Below are 19,845 nucleotides of genomic sequence, written 5' to 3'. Positions count from 1 at the left end.
TGTTGTTTAATGGGGCCTTTACACAGGATGGCGACCGTTGTGCCTCGCGTGTGCGACCATAAAATTTGCCAGGTCGTCGTTGGAGGTTCAAAGGGGGCAGAATGGTTGCCCAGGTCGTTCCAAGGTGGTACACAGGAGGTTCAGACATCGCCATGGACGCCATGGTCGCCGTGAATTTTGGAACATGTTCAAAACAGTCGCACAAAGGTCGCCGAGGAGGCTGGTTGGTCAAAGGTGGCTCAAAGGAGGCCGAAGGGAGGCAGAAGCATTGCCGTTGTTGCAGAATGAAGGCACAGTGGTCGTCGAATGGTCGCCAGGTAAAAGAGGCGTTCTGTTGCAAATCTTTCCGTCAATCTGGGCGATGCTTCTGCCTCCCCTGTGCCTCCTTTGTGCGACCAACAGCGTGCATTGAACGATGACTGTGGCGACCACTGTGCCTCCATTCGGCGACCACGGCAACCCTTGAGACACCATGGCAATGCTTCTGCCTCTTTTCTGCCTCCTTTGAGCTACATGTAATGCCTCCTCAGCCTCAGAGAGTTTGTACCTGCAGTGTTTCACTGTGGTTGCAGACGCTGAACGACTCGAGCAGTTACTGCTGAACAACTGCTGGAGCAGTTACATAGATACATGATTTTCTGGGTTCAGGCGACCGTTGAGCGTCCTGGCCAGTTTTTGATCGCTCAAAGGTGGCACAAAGGTCGCAGCCCTGTGTAAAGGGGGCTTAAACGCAGCACACAGCAATATTCCAGCCATATGACGGCGGTCTATATATAATAGAGTCTGGACTAGACAATCCAGTGATTGACATCATCAGCATGGATCTACGCAAATGAAATACGATTTATTTGATGCCATAGTTGTGTTTTGGACCCGAGGTTTGCAGTGTTTCGGGGAGGTGTGGTGAAATTTGGTTTAACGTCACGCTCAAGATTATTGCATGTGTGTGTGTGTGTGTGTGTGTGTGTGTGTGTGTGTGTGTGTGTCTGCTTGTACTTATGCTGATGCCGATTTAGTGTGCTAGCTCACTGAGATACCATGCCGCAGTTTGACATGAATACCCCACTCAGACACAGTATACTGACTCCGAGCCGACCAGTCCTTGTTTAAGACTCTTAATGTCGAGGGCCAGACAGGGTAGACGCTCTACCACTAGACCACGGAGGCGGTCGCAGTGTTTCGGAAAATGTTTCCAACTTCGTAACATTTTGATACCGTTCGTAATAGTTTGGTCAAACCCAATTTTCAAGTGTAAACTTTTTGCCCGGCAGTTTAGGTGATTGGGTGCTCATGTTCAAATAGTAAAAAAACGCTACCCGAAAACCTCTACAATCGGTCCATGTGTCAGTTCAGCCTTAACATGCACACAATGTTAGGTCCCAAACATGCAATTATTGAATTAACAAAATCTGATTTTCATTCACAGAAACATACATAACTTTCATAATGACATAAATAATGCATATCGTGTCAAAGAGTGAGTGAGTGAGTTTGGTTTTACGCCGCTTTTAGCAATATTCCAGCAATATCACGGCGGGGGACACCAGAAATGGGCTTCACACATTGTACCCATGTCGGGAATCGAACCCGGGTCTTCGGCGTGACGAGCGAACGCTTTAACCACTAGGCTACCCGACCGCCCTCGTGTCAAAGAGGGGCATTACCGAACCTTTCAATGTTCATAGACCTAGGTGTATAAAACAAGTACAAAATACTGCATGAAGGACAAAAGTAATAAAACGTATAAACATATGGATCAAACATACAAACAATAAGTAACATGCAACATGTTTCAACACTATCACTACAAATTGATAGGTGTTTGCATAATATGTGAAAAAAAACCGAAGCCACCCAATACCTCCTTTCCTGAAGGCCACAAATCCTGTAACAAGCCAACGCTTGAGTCTTTCAGAAATTAAACATACATCCCTGTAGAAACCATTTGAATTTAGAAAATCAGATGACAGCTGGTATCCTAAAATTCTTTAATATTGAAGTTGGACCCCTCTTCGTTTCAAAAGATTACACATGCGACACAGGTGTTCAGACAACAGAAGCCAAAGCCTTGATGATAAGAAAAGTTTCATGTCACTGGAACCTGAAAAGATCTTCAGCATCACTTGTTTGTCCAAAGATGCGACTAACCGGATGGCGTAGTCGATCAAGCCCGCGGACTTGGTTGATGCATGTCATCGTATCCGAATCACGTAGATGGATGCTCACGATGTCAATATTTAGATTGTCTGGTCCAGACTCGATTATTTACAAACCGCTGTCATATAGCTGGAATATTGCGACAACAAACAAAAACAACAACAAAAAGAAAAACACACACAAAAAAGCATGTCACTGGTGAACTTCAGAAGAAAGTTGTATGAACTTGAAACTTCTGGTAATTTTCGACTTTAGAAACCAGCAGCAGACTTTCATTGAAAAGGGTCAATTCTAGTCGATACAAATTTCTAGTTCAGTGATATCTGCCACACTCTCCCAACACCAAGTTGTGTTGTTATTACAAATATTCAACATAGCATGGATGAGGTGAAGTGAAATGGGTTTAATCGTCGCGTTGAAGATTATTCCATTTATATAGCCACGTGAATGCACGCCTGTGTCTGCCGATTGTACTAGTCTAGACTTAAATCGGTGTAGTTGTCCAGCGAGATACCATGCCGCAGTTTAACATGGATGCTAGACTCAGACACAGTATATCGTCGCTACCAACATCCAGTGTATCACCCCATTAGGGCACACTTTCATGATTTTATGTTTTACGGATTTTTCACACACGTCGGTCAAACATAAATAAAAATAAATAGCGATGTCAATCATTTATTTATTTATATGCAAAATCATTCTCCCGTAAAGAAGCAAAACTCCTGCTGTCTTCTTGAATCACCGATACTGATTTAGACACGGAATTTTTGTGTAATATTTTATATTGTATAAGAGGGTCAATATTACCAGCTGCTTTATCAAACAGCAAACCTTTGAACTTGGCCCTTAGTATTTAGTATTGCCCTATTTGGCTGGATATCTAACTTTGCCTTGGTTAGATATCCAGCTTGCCCATTGATGGCTCTCTACATTGACCTTGGATGGTAATTCCACTTGACTTTTGATGGGTATTCATTTTGGCTGTTTCTCCAACTTAACCTTGACTGGCTGTCCAACTTGACCTTGGCTGTCTATCAGCTTTATCTGGGTTCACATGTCACAAACATCATTCAAACCAGTGAATATACAAGTCATAATCTCTCCAAACCAATCATACACCACTTTTAGCCAGATCACTTGATCTTTGAGCCATCTCCACCTCAGGGGTATTGGCAGTTGATCAGAGCCAGCATTTTATCATAAGGAATGATCCATCATCCAAGCATAAGTAAAAACATTCTGCCTGGACTAACAATGCAACAACCCTCTCCCTATTTTAGATGGCACTAAGGTGCTGGGGAATGATTCTATCCTGGAATAGCCTATAAAGGTGTCATAACATGACACATGTTCAAAAGTTATTATGTATCTTATGACATATTCCCATATCACTCAAACTCACCTCAAAAAGAAGTCATCAGTTTCAAAGATCAACTTTCTATGTCTGGTGGCACTATCTTAGCCTTATTTTGACCTTGGACCTAGTTGTAGCCAACATATGTCAAGATGAATGTACCATGTGTCAAGATAAATTTACCATGTGTCAGGATGAATGTAGCATGTGTCAGGATGAATGTACCATGTGTCAAGATGAATATACAAAGTGCCAAGATGAAAGTATCATGTGGCAATATGAAAGTATCATGTGGCAAGATGAATGTACCATGAGCAACATCAAAGTACCATGTGTCAAGATGAATGGTACACCAAAGATATGATGACACCTTGGTGCAGGTCCTTGTTCCACAAACTGATCTTACCAGCTCCATGACTGTGAGGTGAAGTGAAATGGGGTTTAATGTCACTTGTTAACAGGAAGTACCACCTTTTAAAAACTTTTGTTGTGACTTTGCCAGGGTATCTAATCACCGCTCTTCCACTCTCAGAGCAGACACTCTATCCACTACGCCAAGAGGTGGACCATGATTGTCCGCATGTCTATGTGACGGAGTATCAATGGTTCCAGCGCCATTTCGACTTGTGGTTAGAGGCCCCTTTCGACTATTTAACACAAGCACTGACTTGCCCAATAGTCTGTTAGTCCAAGACTAGTGAAAATCTAGAGGGACTAGTGGTTTTCTCTGAAAAAAAATAACCAAATAACCTAAGGACCAGTTGGAGAATGAAGTAGTGTTTCTACCCTGGGTAGAGAATTTATATTTTTGCCTAAATGCTGAAACGAAATACAGACAAGGTTCTGTTTTGCTTGATATAGGCATTGAAAAAGAGATCACAAAAGCACATTAATTTACACTCGCAACAAACTTCATTGTCAAAAGGCAATGTAACCTCCCCTTTCTTTCAGGAAGGCATAGTAAATGTATTAAAAACGTCAAGTTTTGAAAGACTTACTAAGGCACTTTTTCTGGGTATGGGCAGGCAACTTCCTCCATATCTTGTGGTTGGGGAGGATAGTTTTGAGAGGGTGGCTGTTGATAGCCTTTAAATGGAGGCTGTTGATAGCCTTGAGGGGGAGGCTGTTGATATCCTTGAGGGGGAGGCTGTTGATAGCCTTGATGGGGAGGAGGCTGCTGATAGTCTTGAGGCGGTGGGAGTTGATAGCCCTGAGGGGGTGGCTGTTGAGATCCTTGTCCCTTCTGTGGTGATGGGTAACAATAGACTGTTGGTTGACCATATGGGGTGGCAGATGCAGACCCAGGCTGTTGGGGTACTTGCTGGCCTGGAGGGTACTGTGTGGGCGTTGCCTGGGGGTAAGGCTGCATGAAGGTCTGCGTTTGTGCAGTCATTGGCATTGCATCAGTATTATGTGTCTGCAACACAAGAAACAGCAGTTGAAGAACCAATTGTTAGTTTAGAGACATGTTAGTTTTCCCTCTGTTTCATGAAACTTACACCATGATAGTCTATTCCATATAGACCAAAGGCCAAAATACAAGATAACAAAATTTATTACCTACGTGGGCAAACATATCGGGATTCATAAAAACATGTGCCCTAGGGTCAGATCACGTCATGAGATAACAGTGTATCGTTTCCTTTATCTGAATGGCATTGTTGACGTCATTCAAATCTTATTGTGACATAAGGTCGGAATGACATCATAGTAAATGAAGATAGTTGACATCATTCGACAAATTTTGGATCTGTGCTGTTAAGACTAGCTCTCATTGTAGATAAATGCTAAAAAAATTCTCGGTATGTAGACATTTCCTTCTGTAATAAATAGAACATTATATTCATGCTCATGTCATAATATATTTACGACTTAATTCCCGTACTTCCCTCGCTTTCCTTCGGGCCTTTTGACCTCAACAGATATGTAGCAGGCACTTGCCAAATCTTTTATATTTCCCCATAGGGAAATAAATATTTTTCACTGCAAAACATAACCTTCATAAAAATGCTAGATATGTTGATAACAATTGTTTGTTAGTTGAGGAAGATAACACTGAGTATTCTGATTAAATTTCAAAACTTTCTTCCCTAAACTACCAACAATTGAAAGACATTATTTACTTCCTAAGCTGGTGAAAACAATGTATTTTAACAATGAAGAATGTGTTCAAACCAAATGGGAACCTTCAAACATTTGAAGAGTTAAACAGAATTTGCTTTGACAGGGACATTCCAGTTATACTGTAATACTTTATATGGCATAATCTTGGAAATGGATAGACTCACTTAGGAAACACTAAACACTAAATATTTACCAGTATTTAACCTATGCGACAGTCTTGTGACGACTGTAAATTTGGATATAAACCGTAGCAGAGAAAGAACATAAACAGAACCGTTTCTACAAATTTATTTCTACACACAAAAAAGCAGACATGATGACAGTTCATGTACTTTCTGCGAAAATGAGCCTGAAACATTAGAGAGTGAGATGGGTTTAAAGCAGCTTTTAACAGTGTTCCAGTTATATCACAGTGTGTCAGCTTAATGTGGGAGGAAAGCCCAAAGTGATGCAGGTCTTAGACCAACGAGCACAGTATGGTGCTGACAAACCTAGAAACATAATCAGGGCAAACCAGGATTCGACAAAAATGTTTTTATTGCAAATGTAGGGATTTTTATAGACGGGGTATATAAATTAGCATCAATTATTTTATGAGACAAATACACATGTAATTGTAAAATCTTAACCTCTGCATTGACCAAAAGACCTTACTGGTTAATTCTTTCTGTCTTCAAAATGCATCAGAATCTGTTGTTATGTCTGCAGTGTTAGTTACTATCGTCTGATTGTTGGTTGTGTCACAACTGTCTGTACTGTACTACTAAAAAAACGTGGCATGACAGATTAATGATCGTGAAATGACAGATTGTGATCCTTAACATTTTTTTAGTAGAAAATATCCTATTGTTTGCACATTTTTTTTGGTTGTGAAATACTAAATATAAAACCATTGAGACGTCTCGGGTCACATTTTGTCACCTCTTACCATGTTTTAGGGCGGTGGAATCCATAACCAATGTCTATTAGAGATAGAGATTACTAAACCATCATGTGTGTCATACTGATTTCACGAAACGAGTGTTGTATTTCCTTAATACCCGTTATCTGTTTTAGATCCCCTTTAGAAAAAATGCACAGATCACGACCGACGTCTTAGCACACCGCAAGTGTCGAAGGATCTCAACAATCTTGAGCTAAGACGCTGTATCTTGTGTGATGTCATTCTGACCTTACATCACATGACAAGATTGACATGACAAGAATATAAAATGAAATGACAACATCATGACAAGACATGACAATAAATTAGTGTAAACAATACACTTGTGCGCATGAAGTGATATTTGCATAAGTGCACATATGTTAATGAACTCAGGTATTTTTATCCCTATGGGAAATTAAATGATGTATTAGCCGTTGTTAGCTATCATGGGATGTAAGCCCCCTCTTGATGAAGTTCCATGAAGTAAGGCTGACCCAACAATAAACAAGACTGATCCCACATCCTTGTCGATGTCTTGAGACCAACTTCCAAGCCGCACTTGTAACTCTTACTTCATAAATAATGCTGGTGGCCATATTGGATTTAAGGTTTTCCAAGTTCAGTTTGAGCCCTTTTAGTATGTTTAGAGTACATGTCTTCCAAAATCTTCTCCTCTGAAACTACAAATTGAAATACTTCCCAATATGTTCTGTCAAACAATATCTAAATTTCAAAACAAAACAATCTGCTGTACTTTCTTTCCACTGCTTATGATCGTCAGTTCAGTACTCAGTAATACAGTGAAATGTTATTACGTCGGAAAACCCAGCCAATTACTATTGAGAACATACACATATCATTATATACACACAAAGGACATAACTCATAATCAGGACATTCGTTAATCTAGACAACTTAAATAGGTACGTTCATATACAATTGCAATAAAACAATGCTTTGATATCACCCCTACAAATGATACTGTTAGCATGGTTTGATCATCAGGGAGGGAGGGAGAGAAAGGAGGGAGAGATTGGTCTGATATGAATCACATTTTGCTGACCCCCACCCTACCCACCCCAATGTTATGGAACATTTCGTGATAGGCCTTATTTACATGTAGCAATAGAGCTAATGTTACCCACCTTAATGTCTTTTCCTCTACTAAATCTATGTCGATGCTGACAGAATATGATTATCAACATCAGCAGGAGGACCACGCCAGACACAATTAGTCCAATGACAACACCTTGGCTTAGTCCACAGATGTCGGAACGATCTCCACAGTTGTTGTGGCCATTGCACTTCAGTTTGCTATCAATACAGTAGCCGTTATTACACTGGAACTCGGAAGCGGCACAGGTACCTGTTGTAGGGAGACGAGCAAATTGTAAATAACAGGCTATAGCCATGTCAAATGGTCCTCACTGGCATAAATAAGACTGTAGCAAGTTTAAGATTGGTCTCAACATTACCCTTTTTTCCGCAAAAGTTTAACGATGATGAAATACTTTGAAGCGAAAATAACATTTACTGTTTATCATACAAGCAATAAAAACAGAAACTGAAAATTGACTCGTTCTTGTTTGTTTAATGTTAAATGAAATACTGAGCGAAAAATTAACATTTCCTGCAGATCAAAAACAACAACTTCAAGCCAATGAAAAATCGTCTCGTTCAAGGTCCAACACTGAGATGGCAGTTAGGCCAGGCTGTTTGGCAAAAACACAAATTCCATAAAAAAAACAAAAGAAGATTAAAAAATAAACGTTGCTGCATTCAAACATTTTCTGACCCACTAGCATGATTAGCGTTGATATTACTAAGTATAGTAATTACTGCATGTTGAGTAAATGCCTAATGATTTATGAATGTCCTCATCAGGATTCTGATGCAAGAGATTCAGATTGGAAATGATTGTTGTCTGTTTGTTTGTCCATCAGTTGTTTAATGCCGCACTCAGTAATATTCCAGCTATATTCAGCTTATATTCTGTAAATCAAGTCTGGACCAGACAATCCAGTGATTGATGTCATGAGCATCACTCTATGAAATTGGGATACGATGACATGCATCAACAAAGTCAGTGAGCCTGACCACACAATCCCGTTAGTAGCCTCTTATGGCTGGCATGGGTTCCTACAGACCTATTCTAACCCGGATCTTCATGGGGCGTGAATGGTTGTAGATAGATCACAAGGATGTAGTTCAGGCTGAGATAAGCCGCTCATCTGGTTGTCAGTTTGTAATTACTGTCACACAAACAGAAGGAGAATCACCACTACTTCGCAATAAAATGCAATTTATGTCTCCTCATTTAGGAAACAGGAATTCATGGACTGGTCTGCCTCCCGAAATGAACCAATCAGATGCACATTTCAAAAGTTGGTGAAAACGAAAGCTGATAACCACGCATTGTTAAGGCTTTAAAAACTAAAAGATTTGGTTCTCAGGCAATGTTTTTTGAAAATATAGTGCGGGCGGTGTCTTTTTTTCTTTTCTTTTTTGTTGTTGTTCAAACTAGTATGTAACCAAATAAACAGTTGTTTATCCAAATAAACAGTTGTGTACAATCAACCTGGCAAAGGGCCTCCCTATATAAATGTATTCCTTGATGAGTAAAATACTGGAATACAGTGTTTGACTATCGTTGGACTTGGAATATTTGAGGATATATATTTTGTTTAAAATGGAAACAAGAGTCATCAGAAAGATGACATATCCCCCTGGCAGCTGTCTGTAAAGTAACCACAAGTAAATGTGCAATTCTGTATGTAATGAGTCAAGAGTTGAATGTTCTTGAAGAAGCATACATTGTTTACCCACAAAAGATCCACCATGGTCGCAGCCATATGAAATGGAAAGTAAAACAAGTGTGCTTCTGTGGGTTTTTTTTATGCAAACAAATTTCAAATTACAAGAAACAATAACTAAACAAGCATATAGTCAACGAAGTCATCTATATCATGATATCCCCCGCCCATTTTAACACATTATGGTCCCAAACCAGGTAACTGACCCAACATATCTCTTAGCCCATGTCAAAATAGCTGCAATGGAAATTCTAAAATAAACATTTCTAAAACTCCTTAATATCAAATGGCACCACTTCAGTATGTGCTTTATATATAGACATGCAATGTTTGGCAAGGAAATATTTAACAGTTTATTTGTTATACTCCATAAGTGAACCCACCCTATATTAAAACTTTAATCCAACTTGTTGCCATGGAAACGTAAAAAATAAAAATTTCTGAAATTCCTAATTATCAAAAGGCACCAGTTCAGTATGTGCCTGATAGACATGCAAAGTTTTGTAAGAAAGTATTTAACGGTTTTTGAGTTATGCTCCGGAAATGAACACCACCCTAATAGAACCTAAGTCCAACTTGTTGCCATGGAACCGTAAAAAATAAAACTTTCTAAAATTCCTTAATAGCAAAAGGCACAATTTCAGTATGTGACTGATAGATTTGCCAAGTTTCAATCAAATACACTGAATTGTTTTCAAGTTCTGCCCCGGAAAAGGAAATGATTACGGACGGACTGGCTGATCGCTATATACCCCCGTATTATATGCCGGGGGGATAATAAAAAGGATACAGGTGGACTTTATGATGATGTGGGCGGTGCCTGAGAACCAGACTATATTTTTTTAATAGGATGTCGGCAGAAAATATCCTTGCTGCAGCTATTCTGACCTTTAAATTCAAGAAACATGCAACTAACATTGGCCCTAAACAAGCCATCTGTGTCAAATATTGTAAAAAAATATTTAAAAGATAAGGAACATACTACCTACCATACCTACCGATCCACGTCTGTTGGGTTCATCATGTTCATGGTACAGAAACATATTGTTTTGTGTGGCCTAACTGAACTGGATAGTTACTCACCCAAGAGTTACCTTTGCACCTATCACATGCAATGCCAGGGATTTACCTTGACCTACAAAACTAGGGGTCCAGAGGACCCCCAAATATAAATTTCAAGGTTCCTTACAGGAAATATGCGGGTCCTGTAAAGTTATGAAATGGTGTAGATTACTTAAATTCAAATAATCACTTTCATTAAAGGAACTTTATGTTTCTTGACAAGAATTTGGTACTGGACACACATTTCTGCATCTCGTAAAAAGCCTGCAAACGCTAATCTGAACGCTATTAGAACGAACCTGAACTACCCAGTTATACAAGTCTAACACATACTTATTGATGGCAACAACTTCTTGTCAGTCAGGCTGCATGAAGTGGAACACGGAAAATTTCACACAAAACAGCATAAATTAAATATTGTGATACAAATTGTATTGTAACTCAAGCTTCGTAATTTGTCCACATTGGAAGATGCACTGAAAGAAAGGCCACACATTTTCTATCTTCAGTGAATACTTGCCATTGATTAATCACAATCTCAGATATTTTTTTAATAGTAGAGTCACAAGGCTATAAAGTTCACCTGAATTAGGAAGAAATAACACAGACCATGATCAAAATCCGATTGGAATTATTTCAGTAGTCTTTAGCTGGGATCATTCAGACTAAAATTCATCTGGACAGGCCTTTCTGAGGAGATGTTGGGGATGACAGACGAACCGGATGAACAAAGAGTGAGTGAGTGAGTGAGTGAGTATGGTCTTACACCGCTTTTAGCAATATTCCAGCAAAATCACGGCCGGGGACACCGGAAAATGGGCTTCACACACTGTATCCATATGGGGAATTGAGCCCGGGTCTTCGGCTTTAACCACTAGGCTACCCTACCACCCCACCGATGAACAAAGAGATGAACAGCTGGTCGAACGAAGAGACGGACAATGTGCCATGACATATACTTACTTGACTTTCAGCCAGGTGAGCTACAAATAGGTCAAAGCAGTCAGGCAAATATAAATAAATAAACTATTTGTTTATTTTCTGATGGTGGCTTTTGTATCTGGTTGGGTGGATTGTTATGAAAATAAAAACTCTTCTAGAAGCAACTGTGAGTGGGATTCAACACCATGATGAACATTTATCATCCCAAACTGACTCCCACAGGAGATATCCCTTGGGTGAGATCAAGCGATATCTACCTAGTAGATATTGCTGCAATGAAATTGCATCACAATGTTTTGCAGACCATTGTGACGTCACAATCAAATGACATCACTCATGGCTCTGCTACTGAAGCTGTTGGCAGTACTTTTTACACTTAAGACACTGCTTATTACTGTCTAAAAACTGAAAAAGTTGGAAAAATGATATTAGGTGATAAATAAAATATCAACCTTGAGTCTTTTGATATAAAATATATCAACACTCTTTGAGAATCTCTATTTATATTACAGGTCACGGTCAACTTTTGTTTTGTTTGTTTTTATAACATGTTTAAAGCTGCACTCAGCAATATTCCAGCTATATGAAGCCACCCAGTAACAATCTAGCCTGGCTAAGACAAACAAGTGATTGATATAATGAGCAAAGTCTCAGGTTGTCAGTGTACAGAGACATACAGAATATATTTACCTGTATGAAACAATGTGAAAATAAGCTCAAATCCCTTTTCTCCTAATATGACATCACTATGGAAATGAAAGGAGAGCCATTGTCTTGAGGATGTAAGTATTTCTTTTGGAATAGCATCATGGCATATTCTTGGAGTCAGTTCTGGAATAAAGATGGTAAAATACAAAAATACATTCATCCTTCACCCCGTCTGAAGTTCTGTCATCGTGATGGTCAAAGGTGAGTGAGTGCGTGAGTTGGGTTTAACGCCGCTTTGAACAGTATTCCAGTCATATCATGGTGTTTCAGCTTAATGTGGGAACAAAGCCCGAACTGAAGCAGGTCTTAGACATTTGGTGAAACCTACATGCACAGGTACGGTGCTGACAAACCAAGAAACATAATTTGGGGCGAACCAGGATTCGAACCCACGATCATAGGTTTCTGGCATGCCCAAGAGATGCAACTCTGCACAACGATTTGCATTGCCTTACATGACATGGTCACCTGTTCCCCCAATGGCTGAAAGGCCAAACAACACCCCTTATCCACAGTCAGGGGACACTGGTGATGATGCAACAATTCAACTTTCATAAACATAATTTTCAATCATGACATAAATAAATGTACAATGTATTTAAAGCTGTAAAAACAACAGGTCACAGAAAAACATTTCAGATTTGTTTCTTTTGTTTGCTGGTTAACGCAGAATCTGCAATATTCGAGCTATATGTCAAGGGTCTGTGAATAATCCAGACAGGACCAGCCAATCAAGTGATTGACGTCATGAGTGTCCATTTACACAATTGGGATGACATGAAATCAACCAAGTCCCCGAGCCTGAACACCTGATCCTTTCAGTCGCTTCTTAAGACAAACATAGGTTGGAGGTGACAAATACTCTTACCCGGAATCCCCACAACATAATCTTCAGTGAATGAAGACAGCTTTAGTAAAGAGACATAGGATCTTACTGTTAATATCGCTGTAGCCACCATCATATATATCCAAGTAGTCGGAACAATTAACACTATCAAACAGACTGTATACTTCTTGAGGCAGCTTAAAAAGATCCACACTGGTAAACTCCACAAGAATTCTTTGATGTTCTGGCGCCCGGATAGTAAACCAGCAGTCCATGTTTGGTGCATACTTCGACCTGTGAGTCAGCTTCAATCTGCCTGAGGAATACACTCCCTGTGTCTGACTACACTGCCTGTCCATGTAAACTGAAAAAAAATTCAACAATGATTTCAGACACTTATTTTAACAGAAATAGTTGAACTGTACTGTTGCGTTTAATATTATTTTACTTTCTATACAGCAATGTGCATGCGTCTGCTTGACTGGTGAGTGCTTATGGTTTTACGCCGTTTTTACCAACATTACAGCAATATCACGGCAGGGGACACCAGAAACGGGTTTCACTCATTATACCCATGTGGGGAATCAAACCCGGCTCATCGGCGCGACGAGCGAACGCCTTAACCACTAGGCTACCCACCGTTCCACTTGTACTGGTCTAGACTTCTGCAGGTTTTTTAGTGCTAGCCCACTAAGATACAATAACATGGCAGGGGACACCAGAACATAAGAAAGGGGTTTCACTCATTATACCCATGTGGGGAATCAAACCTGGGTCATCGGCGTGACGAGTAAATGCCTTAACCACTAGGCTACCCACCGTTCCGCTTGTACTGGTCCAGACTAATGCAGGTTTTATAGTGCTAGCCCACTGAGATACAATGCCGCAGTTTAACATGAATACCCCAATTAGACACATTATACAGACTCCTAGCTGACCAGTCCTTGTTTTAGCCCCTTAGTGCCGAGCAACAGGCAGGGTAACAACAAGTACCATATTTTAAAATCTTTTGGTATGACTCTGCTGGGGATCGAAGCACTAACTTTCCGCTTTCCGGGCAGATGTTCTATCCACTAAACCACAGAGATGTTAAATTAAATTTATATTTGGAATAAATGGCTGAGATATGGTCACATATAGGTTTCTCAGTAGGGTAGCCTTGGCAGACATATTGTAATCCCCTTGAACAAATTGGGTTGTTATCATTGGTGGAGAGAAGCATATGAAGCTTCATTGGTCCAGTGGTTTGGGGGAAAAGTTGTTTATGATGGACAAAGGACAAACAAAAAAGGACACGACATAAAGTCATACAGCTTTCAGTCAGGTGAGCTAAAAACAAGAGGCCCACAGGGCCTGTATCGCTCAACTGGATATTTACGCAATCAAGACAAAATATACATTTGCATTGTATATGTATATAATACTGCAAATATTTCGTAATTTTGACTGTCATCATTTAAAATAGTTTGATGGCAAATCTGACAGCATGAACGTGTATTTCTCTAGATACAATGAAGCATAAAGATCTGAACCATTTCCATGTTATGATCCAGGATCTAAGTTTCCCTATTTCGTCCAGCCCCTCAACCCCTTGGGGGTCAGCCCCACCATTTGTACAATTTTGAATCCCCACCACCTGGGGATGCTTCCAGTCAAATTTTGTTAATTTCCAATTCATGGTTCAGAAGAAGAAGTCGTTTGAATAAATTGTTGACGTGTTGACGTACGGACGACGGACAGACGACAGACAACGGACGCCACAGTATGGGATAAACTCACTTTGGTCCTTTGGACCCCGTGAGCTAAAAATTGTTTTGAATTGATCTGTATACCATAAATGATGACAATTAATACCATAATTAAAGAAAGGTTTACAAATAATACAATAATTAAATCATAAAAACACCAAAGCTACCTTCTTTTGCAAAAAAAGAGCACACAATAGGTTTAACTGCAAGACAGAAATAACAACTGAGGCAACTTCTGTTTATCAGTTTTTTCATACTTTTGAACATGTGTCAAAGAAGAGAAAGTTTTTTGTTCCCATGTCGAGAATCGAACCCAGTTCTTTGCTAATGTGAGCCAATATTTGAACCACTCAGCTGCCCAACCTACCCCTTCCTTAAGCATTGCGGAGTTATGTCCCTTTCAGTGACATCTTTCTTTATGATAAGAACAAGAGGCAGTTCCAATTCTTCAACAAAGTGTGTCTTTTTGTGTTAAGTGTTGTTGTAATGAACTATTAGCATATGAAGAGCTGGTAAAACTAATTTTCTTTGTGTTGCCCTTTCTCATTTCTGGTGCATTACGCAATCCCATTGATGAACAAGAGTGAAAACAAACAAAGTAAATATGTTTGTTTGTTGTTTAACACCGCACTCAGCAATATTACAGCTATATGATGGGGGTCTGTAAAAAAACGATTCTGGACCAGACAATGCAATTGGGATCGATGACATGCATCAACCAAGTCAGCGAACCTGACCCCCCATTCCTGTTAGTCGCCTTTTATGTAAAGTAAATGTGAGAAAATAGTGACGTATAGCATCCAACTGTAGCATTATATATGCAGTAGACTATGTCATAATTTGTGATATGGCTTTATCAGTCCGTCTGTCAATATTGCAGTGAAATGTTTAGTCATTTTACACAATAACAGAATTTAGACACTGACTGTAACATGTATGCAACAAAAGTGTGATCTATTTCATACGTACAGTTCACCACGATAAAAAAAAGAAGTCAAGCTTGTTTAATACTCAGTGTTAATTCAAAGATTCAAGACCTGCGAAGATCCGGGTTAGAATAGGTCTTCAGCAACCCATACTTGCCGTAAAAGGCGACTTTGCTTGCCTTAAGAGGCGACTAATGGGATCGGGTGGTCAGGCTCGCTGACTAGGTTGATGCATGTCATTGTATCCAAATTGCGTTGATCAATGCTCATGATGTCAATCACTGGATTGTCTAGTCCAGACTCGGATATTTACAGACTGCTGTCATATAGCTGGAGTATCGCTGAGTGTGGCATTAAACAAACAAACAAACAAAACAAACATCAAAAGCTTGACATTTTTGCAAATACTCCTTTAGCTAAACAGAAAGTTTTGAGATCTATACTCTTGAAACAAAACTCAACTTAAACGTTTGCCCAGTTTTCAAATGAGAAGGAGGAACTGGAATGGATCTTACATTTCTTTAAGTACACAAAGTTTTAGAAGTTGGGCACTGGACACAAGCCCTCTTTTGAAATTTCTCACAGGGGAAAGCAAAAACCGAAAGTTTTAATTCCCAAATAGCAAACTGCACCAGTCCAACAGGTATTGGATGGACATGCAAAGTTTACTGAAAATCATATGTTTAGTGAAATTCAAAATTATGTTCCTTACATGCATGTGGACAAAATGTCAGTTGAAGGCACCACTCGCAAAAAGTTTCAAAATAATACTGAATAGGCTAAGTCAGTTGAGCGTCGGACATTAAACCAACACTCATTTGAACATATGTCTGATGTGTTGCCTTAGAAATGCAAACAATACAACAAATTGCACAGCAAAAGTTGCAAGTCCAGCACCCATAATGTGTTTACAACAATCACAAAAGACTAGAAATAAACCCAGCCTTCATTTCCACATGATTCACCCAGTACCTGCCGCCTTAGAGGAGAGGTGAAATGGGACACAACGTGGCGTTCAAGATTACTGCACTTATATATAGCGGTGTGCATGCATGCATGTGTGCCTGCTTGTACTAGCCAAGACTACTAGCCTACTTAGATACCATGTCACAGTTTAACATGGATGCCCAATGACGACACAGTACACTGACTCGAGCCGACCTGTCCTTGTTTTAGCCCCTTAATGATGAGTGCCAGGCAGGGTAACAACAAGTACCATCTTACCTTCTGGTATAAATACAGGAACAACAATTATTCATAACAATTATTCATGCTAACACAGCGCCAAAAGGCAAACTGTTCGGCATCAAGACAACATTAGGTCAACTGAGGAGAAATAGAGAGTGAGAGAGTGAAACAAATATACTGAACAAAATAAGTTAGGGATTGTGAATATTTCGGGGGACATTTTAGGTAGTGAAGACTGAACATACAGTTTCACAAAAATATACCCAAACACAAAAGTGACATCCCGCCTATAAGTATAACACTTCTGTACCCTCCAAACCTATATATAATAAATGTCACCATTACTATGTAATAATATAATCACAGATGATGATACAACCAGACAATAGTAGTTTATACTCATAGCTGTGCTACAACTGTTGCCTTTATGTTGAATGTAATGGTTGCACATCATTTCAGGAAAGTTAAGTCCACCAATTATGTCTAAAATAGTCAGGGGCGATCTGGTAGCCAGGTTTCTGTAAAGTGTTCATTCGCAAAGGCTCAATTCCCCACAAGGGTGCAATATACAATGAGGTCCATTCCTGCCGGCCCCTGCCACAGTGTTGTTGGAATATTGCTTAAAAGTTAAAATGGCCTAAAATAATGTCGCGCCAACAGTCACTGAAGCGTTAGTAAAATATATTATACTCAAGGATTTCCTTGCAAGAAGTGACAAGTCAGAAATGTCTCCCTCTCACTATTGTATTGTTATGTCTTATAGAATTGCTGGAATTCAATCTTTAAAAATATACTTGATAGTTTTCATAAACATTACAACACATTTCATGTTATGGTTCAACCAAAAGATAAAATCACACTTTGAACAAATTGACAATGCATGTATTTTCGTATTCAATTACACATTAAAAAACTTATGTCAAAAATTCTATTTACTTCAGGGCAACTGGGGATAAAATGTGACTTGAGTATTCATTCCTTGGCCTGAGTATGCTGTGTTCAGGTTAAATAGGTCAACATTCCCTGTGGGTATTGCTTGTGGCACAAGTAACCAGGGTTACACACTCAGCTTTTTTCAGCTTATGGTAAACCAGAGTAACAAAACTTCAGAAGCTCACTTTTATTGAATCTTTGATGTTTGTAGTTTAACGCCACACGCAATATTCCAGCTATATGACAGTGGTCTGTAAATAATCGAGTCTGGACCAGACAATCCAGTGATTGACATCATGAGCATCGATCCACGCAATTGGGATACGATGACATGCATCAACCAAGTCAGCGAGTCTGACCACCAGATCCCATTTGTCGACTCTTATGACAAGCATGGGTTGCTGAAGACCTATTCTTCCCTGGATTATCACGGGTCGACAGGTGCATTAACAGACTGGGGCTTGTAAATACAAGAGTAACAGCTTCAAGATACATAGCCACACCCAGTGTCAGTATATGTAGATGCAGGTGTACCTCTTTTTATATAGCATACTGACACTGGGCGTGGCCATATATCTTGCACCTGCTATTGTTTGCGTTACAAGCCCCTGTACACTAGGCCTATATATCTATCTCAGATCTGTTTGTAACACACGTGATGTTTGTCCGTTTGCATGACACTTATATATATTAGGAATAAAGTGATGTTAAACTGCAATACTTACATGTTCTCATACACACACAACTTTGACATATTTGAAGGACGAGTAGAACTGTAGGAATCAAGGCCCGTCCATTCCTCGCTGTGGAAGCCATTTTGGAAGAGGCAGACCCGGAAGAGAAACTTATCCCCCCAATATTTACATAGCTACAGAACTTGCGATACTATTGATTAATGTGACCATCTCGATCACAGGAGGGGACTCGTTGGTTTCAATAGACACGTAACCACACAGGACATAAACTTGTCTATACATCGATAACATTATCTACATTTGCAAAGACTTCTTCGCAGCAGTGCCTCGTGTGGCCTTGACCTTGGTACACGCGCATTGTGGCGATGTGGAATCTTCGGTTGCAGAGTCATCTACGCCGGCGAAGGATGAACCGGAACAATATTAATATAGATCTAGCTTGGTAGTAACAGAACATACAACTTCTGGCGAAAGTTATATATTTTGTATAATTAAATTAACTGTATGTTGAGAACATTGTAATGTACAACTATATAATTACAACGCCATAAACACATTTCTATAAACTAAGACAAAAACATAAACCTATCAAATTCCGAACATATATGCAACACGTATAGCGCTGTACACATATGGTTGGTGTAGACCGCATCTGAGGTTCAGAAGACCAGACTGTATACAGATGAGTCCAGGTGTCAAATTAAAATGTCACGTGGTGTTAATCTATTTTTTTATTGTTTATAAACATCGTTCAACTAGATCTATCAAGAATTTCGGAGGAAATACACATTTATGGTTGACTTCCAAGGATGCCAGTTATGGCATTTATACCATCCTACTATAACAATTCTTAAGTCACTTAATTTGTGCTAATTCTATTTTGATGAGATTTGTCTTAGACGTTATATATCACCATGCATGCAGTTCCGTGTGTGTGGAACTGAGGGTGGCGGCTGCATGGAAGAATCGCAAATACAAATTACGCGGGCACTTACAATTTAGTTTGTGATTGTTTTGTTTAACACCGCACTGAGCAGTATATTCCAGCTTTATAACAGGACCTATAAATAATCGAGTCTGGATCTGGTAAACATATCTGTTATATAATGAGCAGCCCAACTCCAGTGCTGGATCCGACTTTTTAATTACCCCGACTTGCACCCGATCCACGTACATTGCAGACTCTTTCGACAAGCATCGGTTTCTTGGGATCAGTTCTAACCCGGAATTCCCACGGGGCGGTAAATTAAATTAATCTAAGTTTTCGATAAGTCTGCGATAGTCAAGTTTGTCTGCACCTACATGTCTGCGACAGATTGATGTTCGTCGATCGAGGTTGGTGTTTATCTCCATGTTTTGACAGCTAAGTCCCCCACAAAGAATTAAACAACTCTTAAATAACCTTCTACGGTTTTTCACTAAGTACGGTGGCCGAGAGGGG

General features: G+C 39.6%; 1 protein-coding gene across 3 annotated transcripts; it reads right to left on the bottom strand.

The window, feature by feature from the left end:
• Positions 1 to 1,049: 1,049 nt before the first annotated feature.
• Positions 1,050 to 19,024, bottom strand: LOC124142557 (low-density lipoprotein receptor class A domain-containing protein 3-like). Of its 3 annotated transcripts, XM_046511116.2 has the most exons (7): positions 18,435 to 19,024; positions 13,024 to 13,278; positions 12,071 to 12,211; positions 7,709 to 7,929; positions 7,136 to 7,243; positions 4,513 to 4,931; positions 1,050 to 4,241 (listed from the first exon to the last, which is right to left on the bottom strand). In XM_046511116.2, coding segments are annotated over exons 1-7 (1,236 nt in total). In that variant the 5' UTR covers positions 18,526 to 19,024; the 3' UTR covers positions 1,050 to 4,240. The 3 variants fall into 3 exon arrangements, with proteins under 3 accessions (XP_046367072.2, XP_048253851.1, XP_048253852.1); XM_048397894.1 differs by having other exon boundaries at positions 1,050 to 4,931; positions 18,435 to 19,023; XM_048397895.1 differs by lacking the exon at positions 7,136 to 7,243 and having other exon boundaries at positions 1,050 to 4,931; positions 18,435 to 19,018.
• Between the last annotated feature and the right edge of the window lie 821 nt (positions 19,025 to 19,845).

Source organism: Haliotis rufescens, unplaced genomic scaffold, assembly GCF_023055435.1.
Source record: "Haliotis rufescens isolate VD_foot unplaced genomic scaffold, xgHalRufe1.0.p SCAF_17, whole genome shotgun sequence".
Classification (NCBI taxonomy): domain Eukaryota; kingdom Metazoa; phylum Mollusca; class Gastropoda; order Lepetellida; family Haliotidae; genus Haliotis; species Haliotis rufescens.
This window is presented reverse-complemented; position numbering and strand designations above follow the sequence as displayed.

Coding starts and splice junctions, on each gene's coding strand:
- LOC124142557 (XM_046511116.2), bottom strand. CDS start 18,525: ATGGCTTCCACAGCGAGGAATGGACGGGCCTTGATTCCTACAGTTCTA. Junction 12,212..13,023: donor TGGCTACAGCGATATTAACA/GTAAGATCCTAT, acceptor TCTTTATTCCAG/AACTGACTCCAAGAATATGC. Junction 7,244..7,708: donor GTAGAGGAAAAGACATTAAG/GTGGGTAACATT, acceptor TTCAATTTGTAG/TTTCAGAGGAGAAGATTTTG.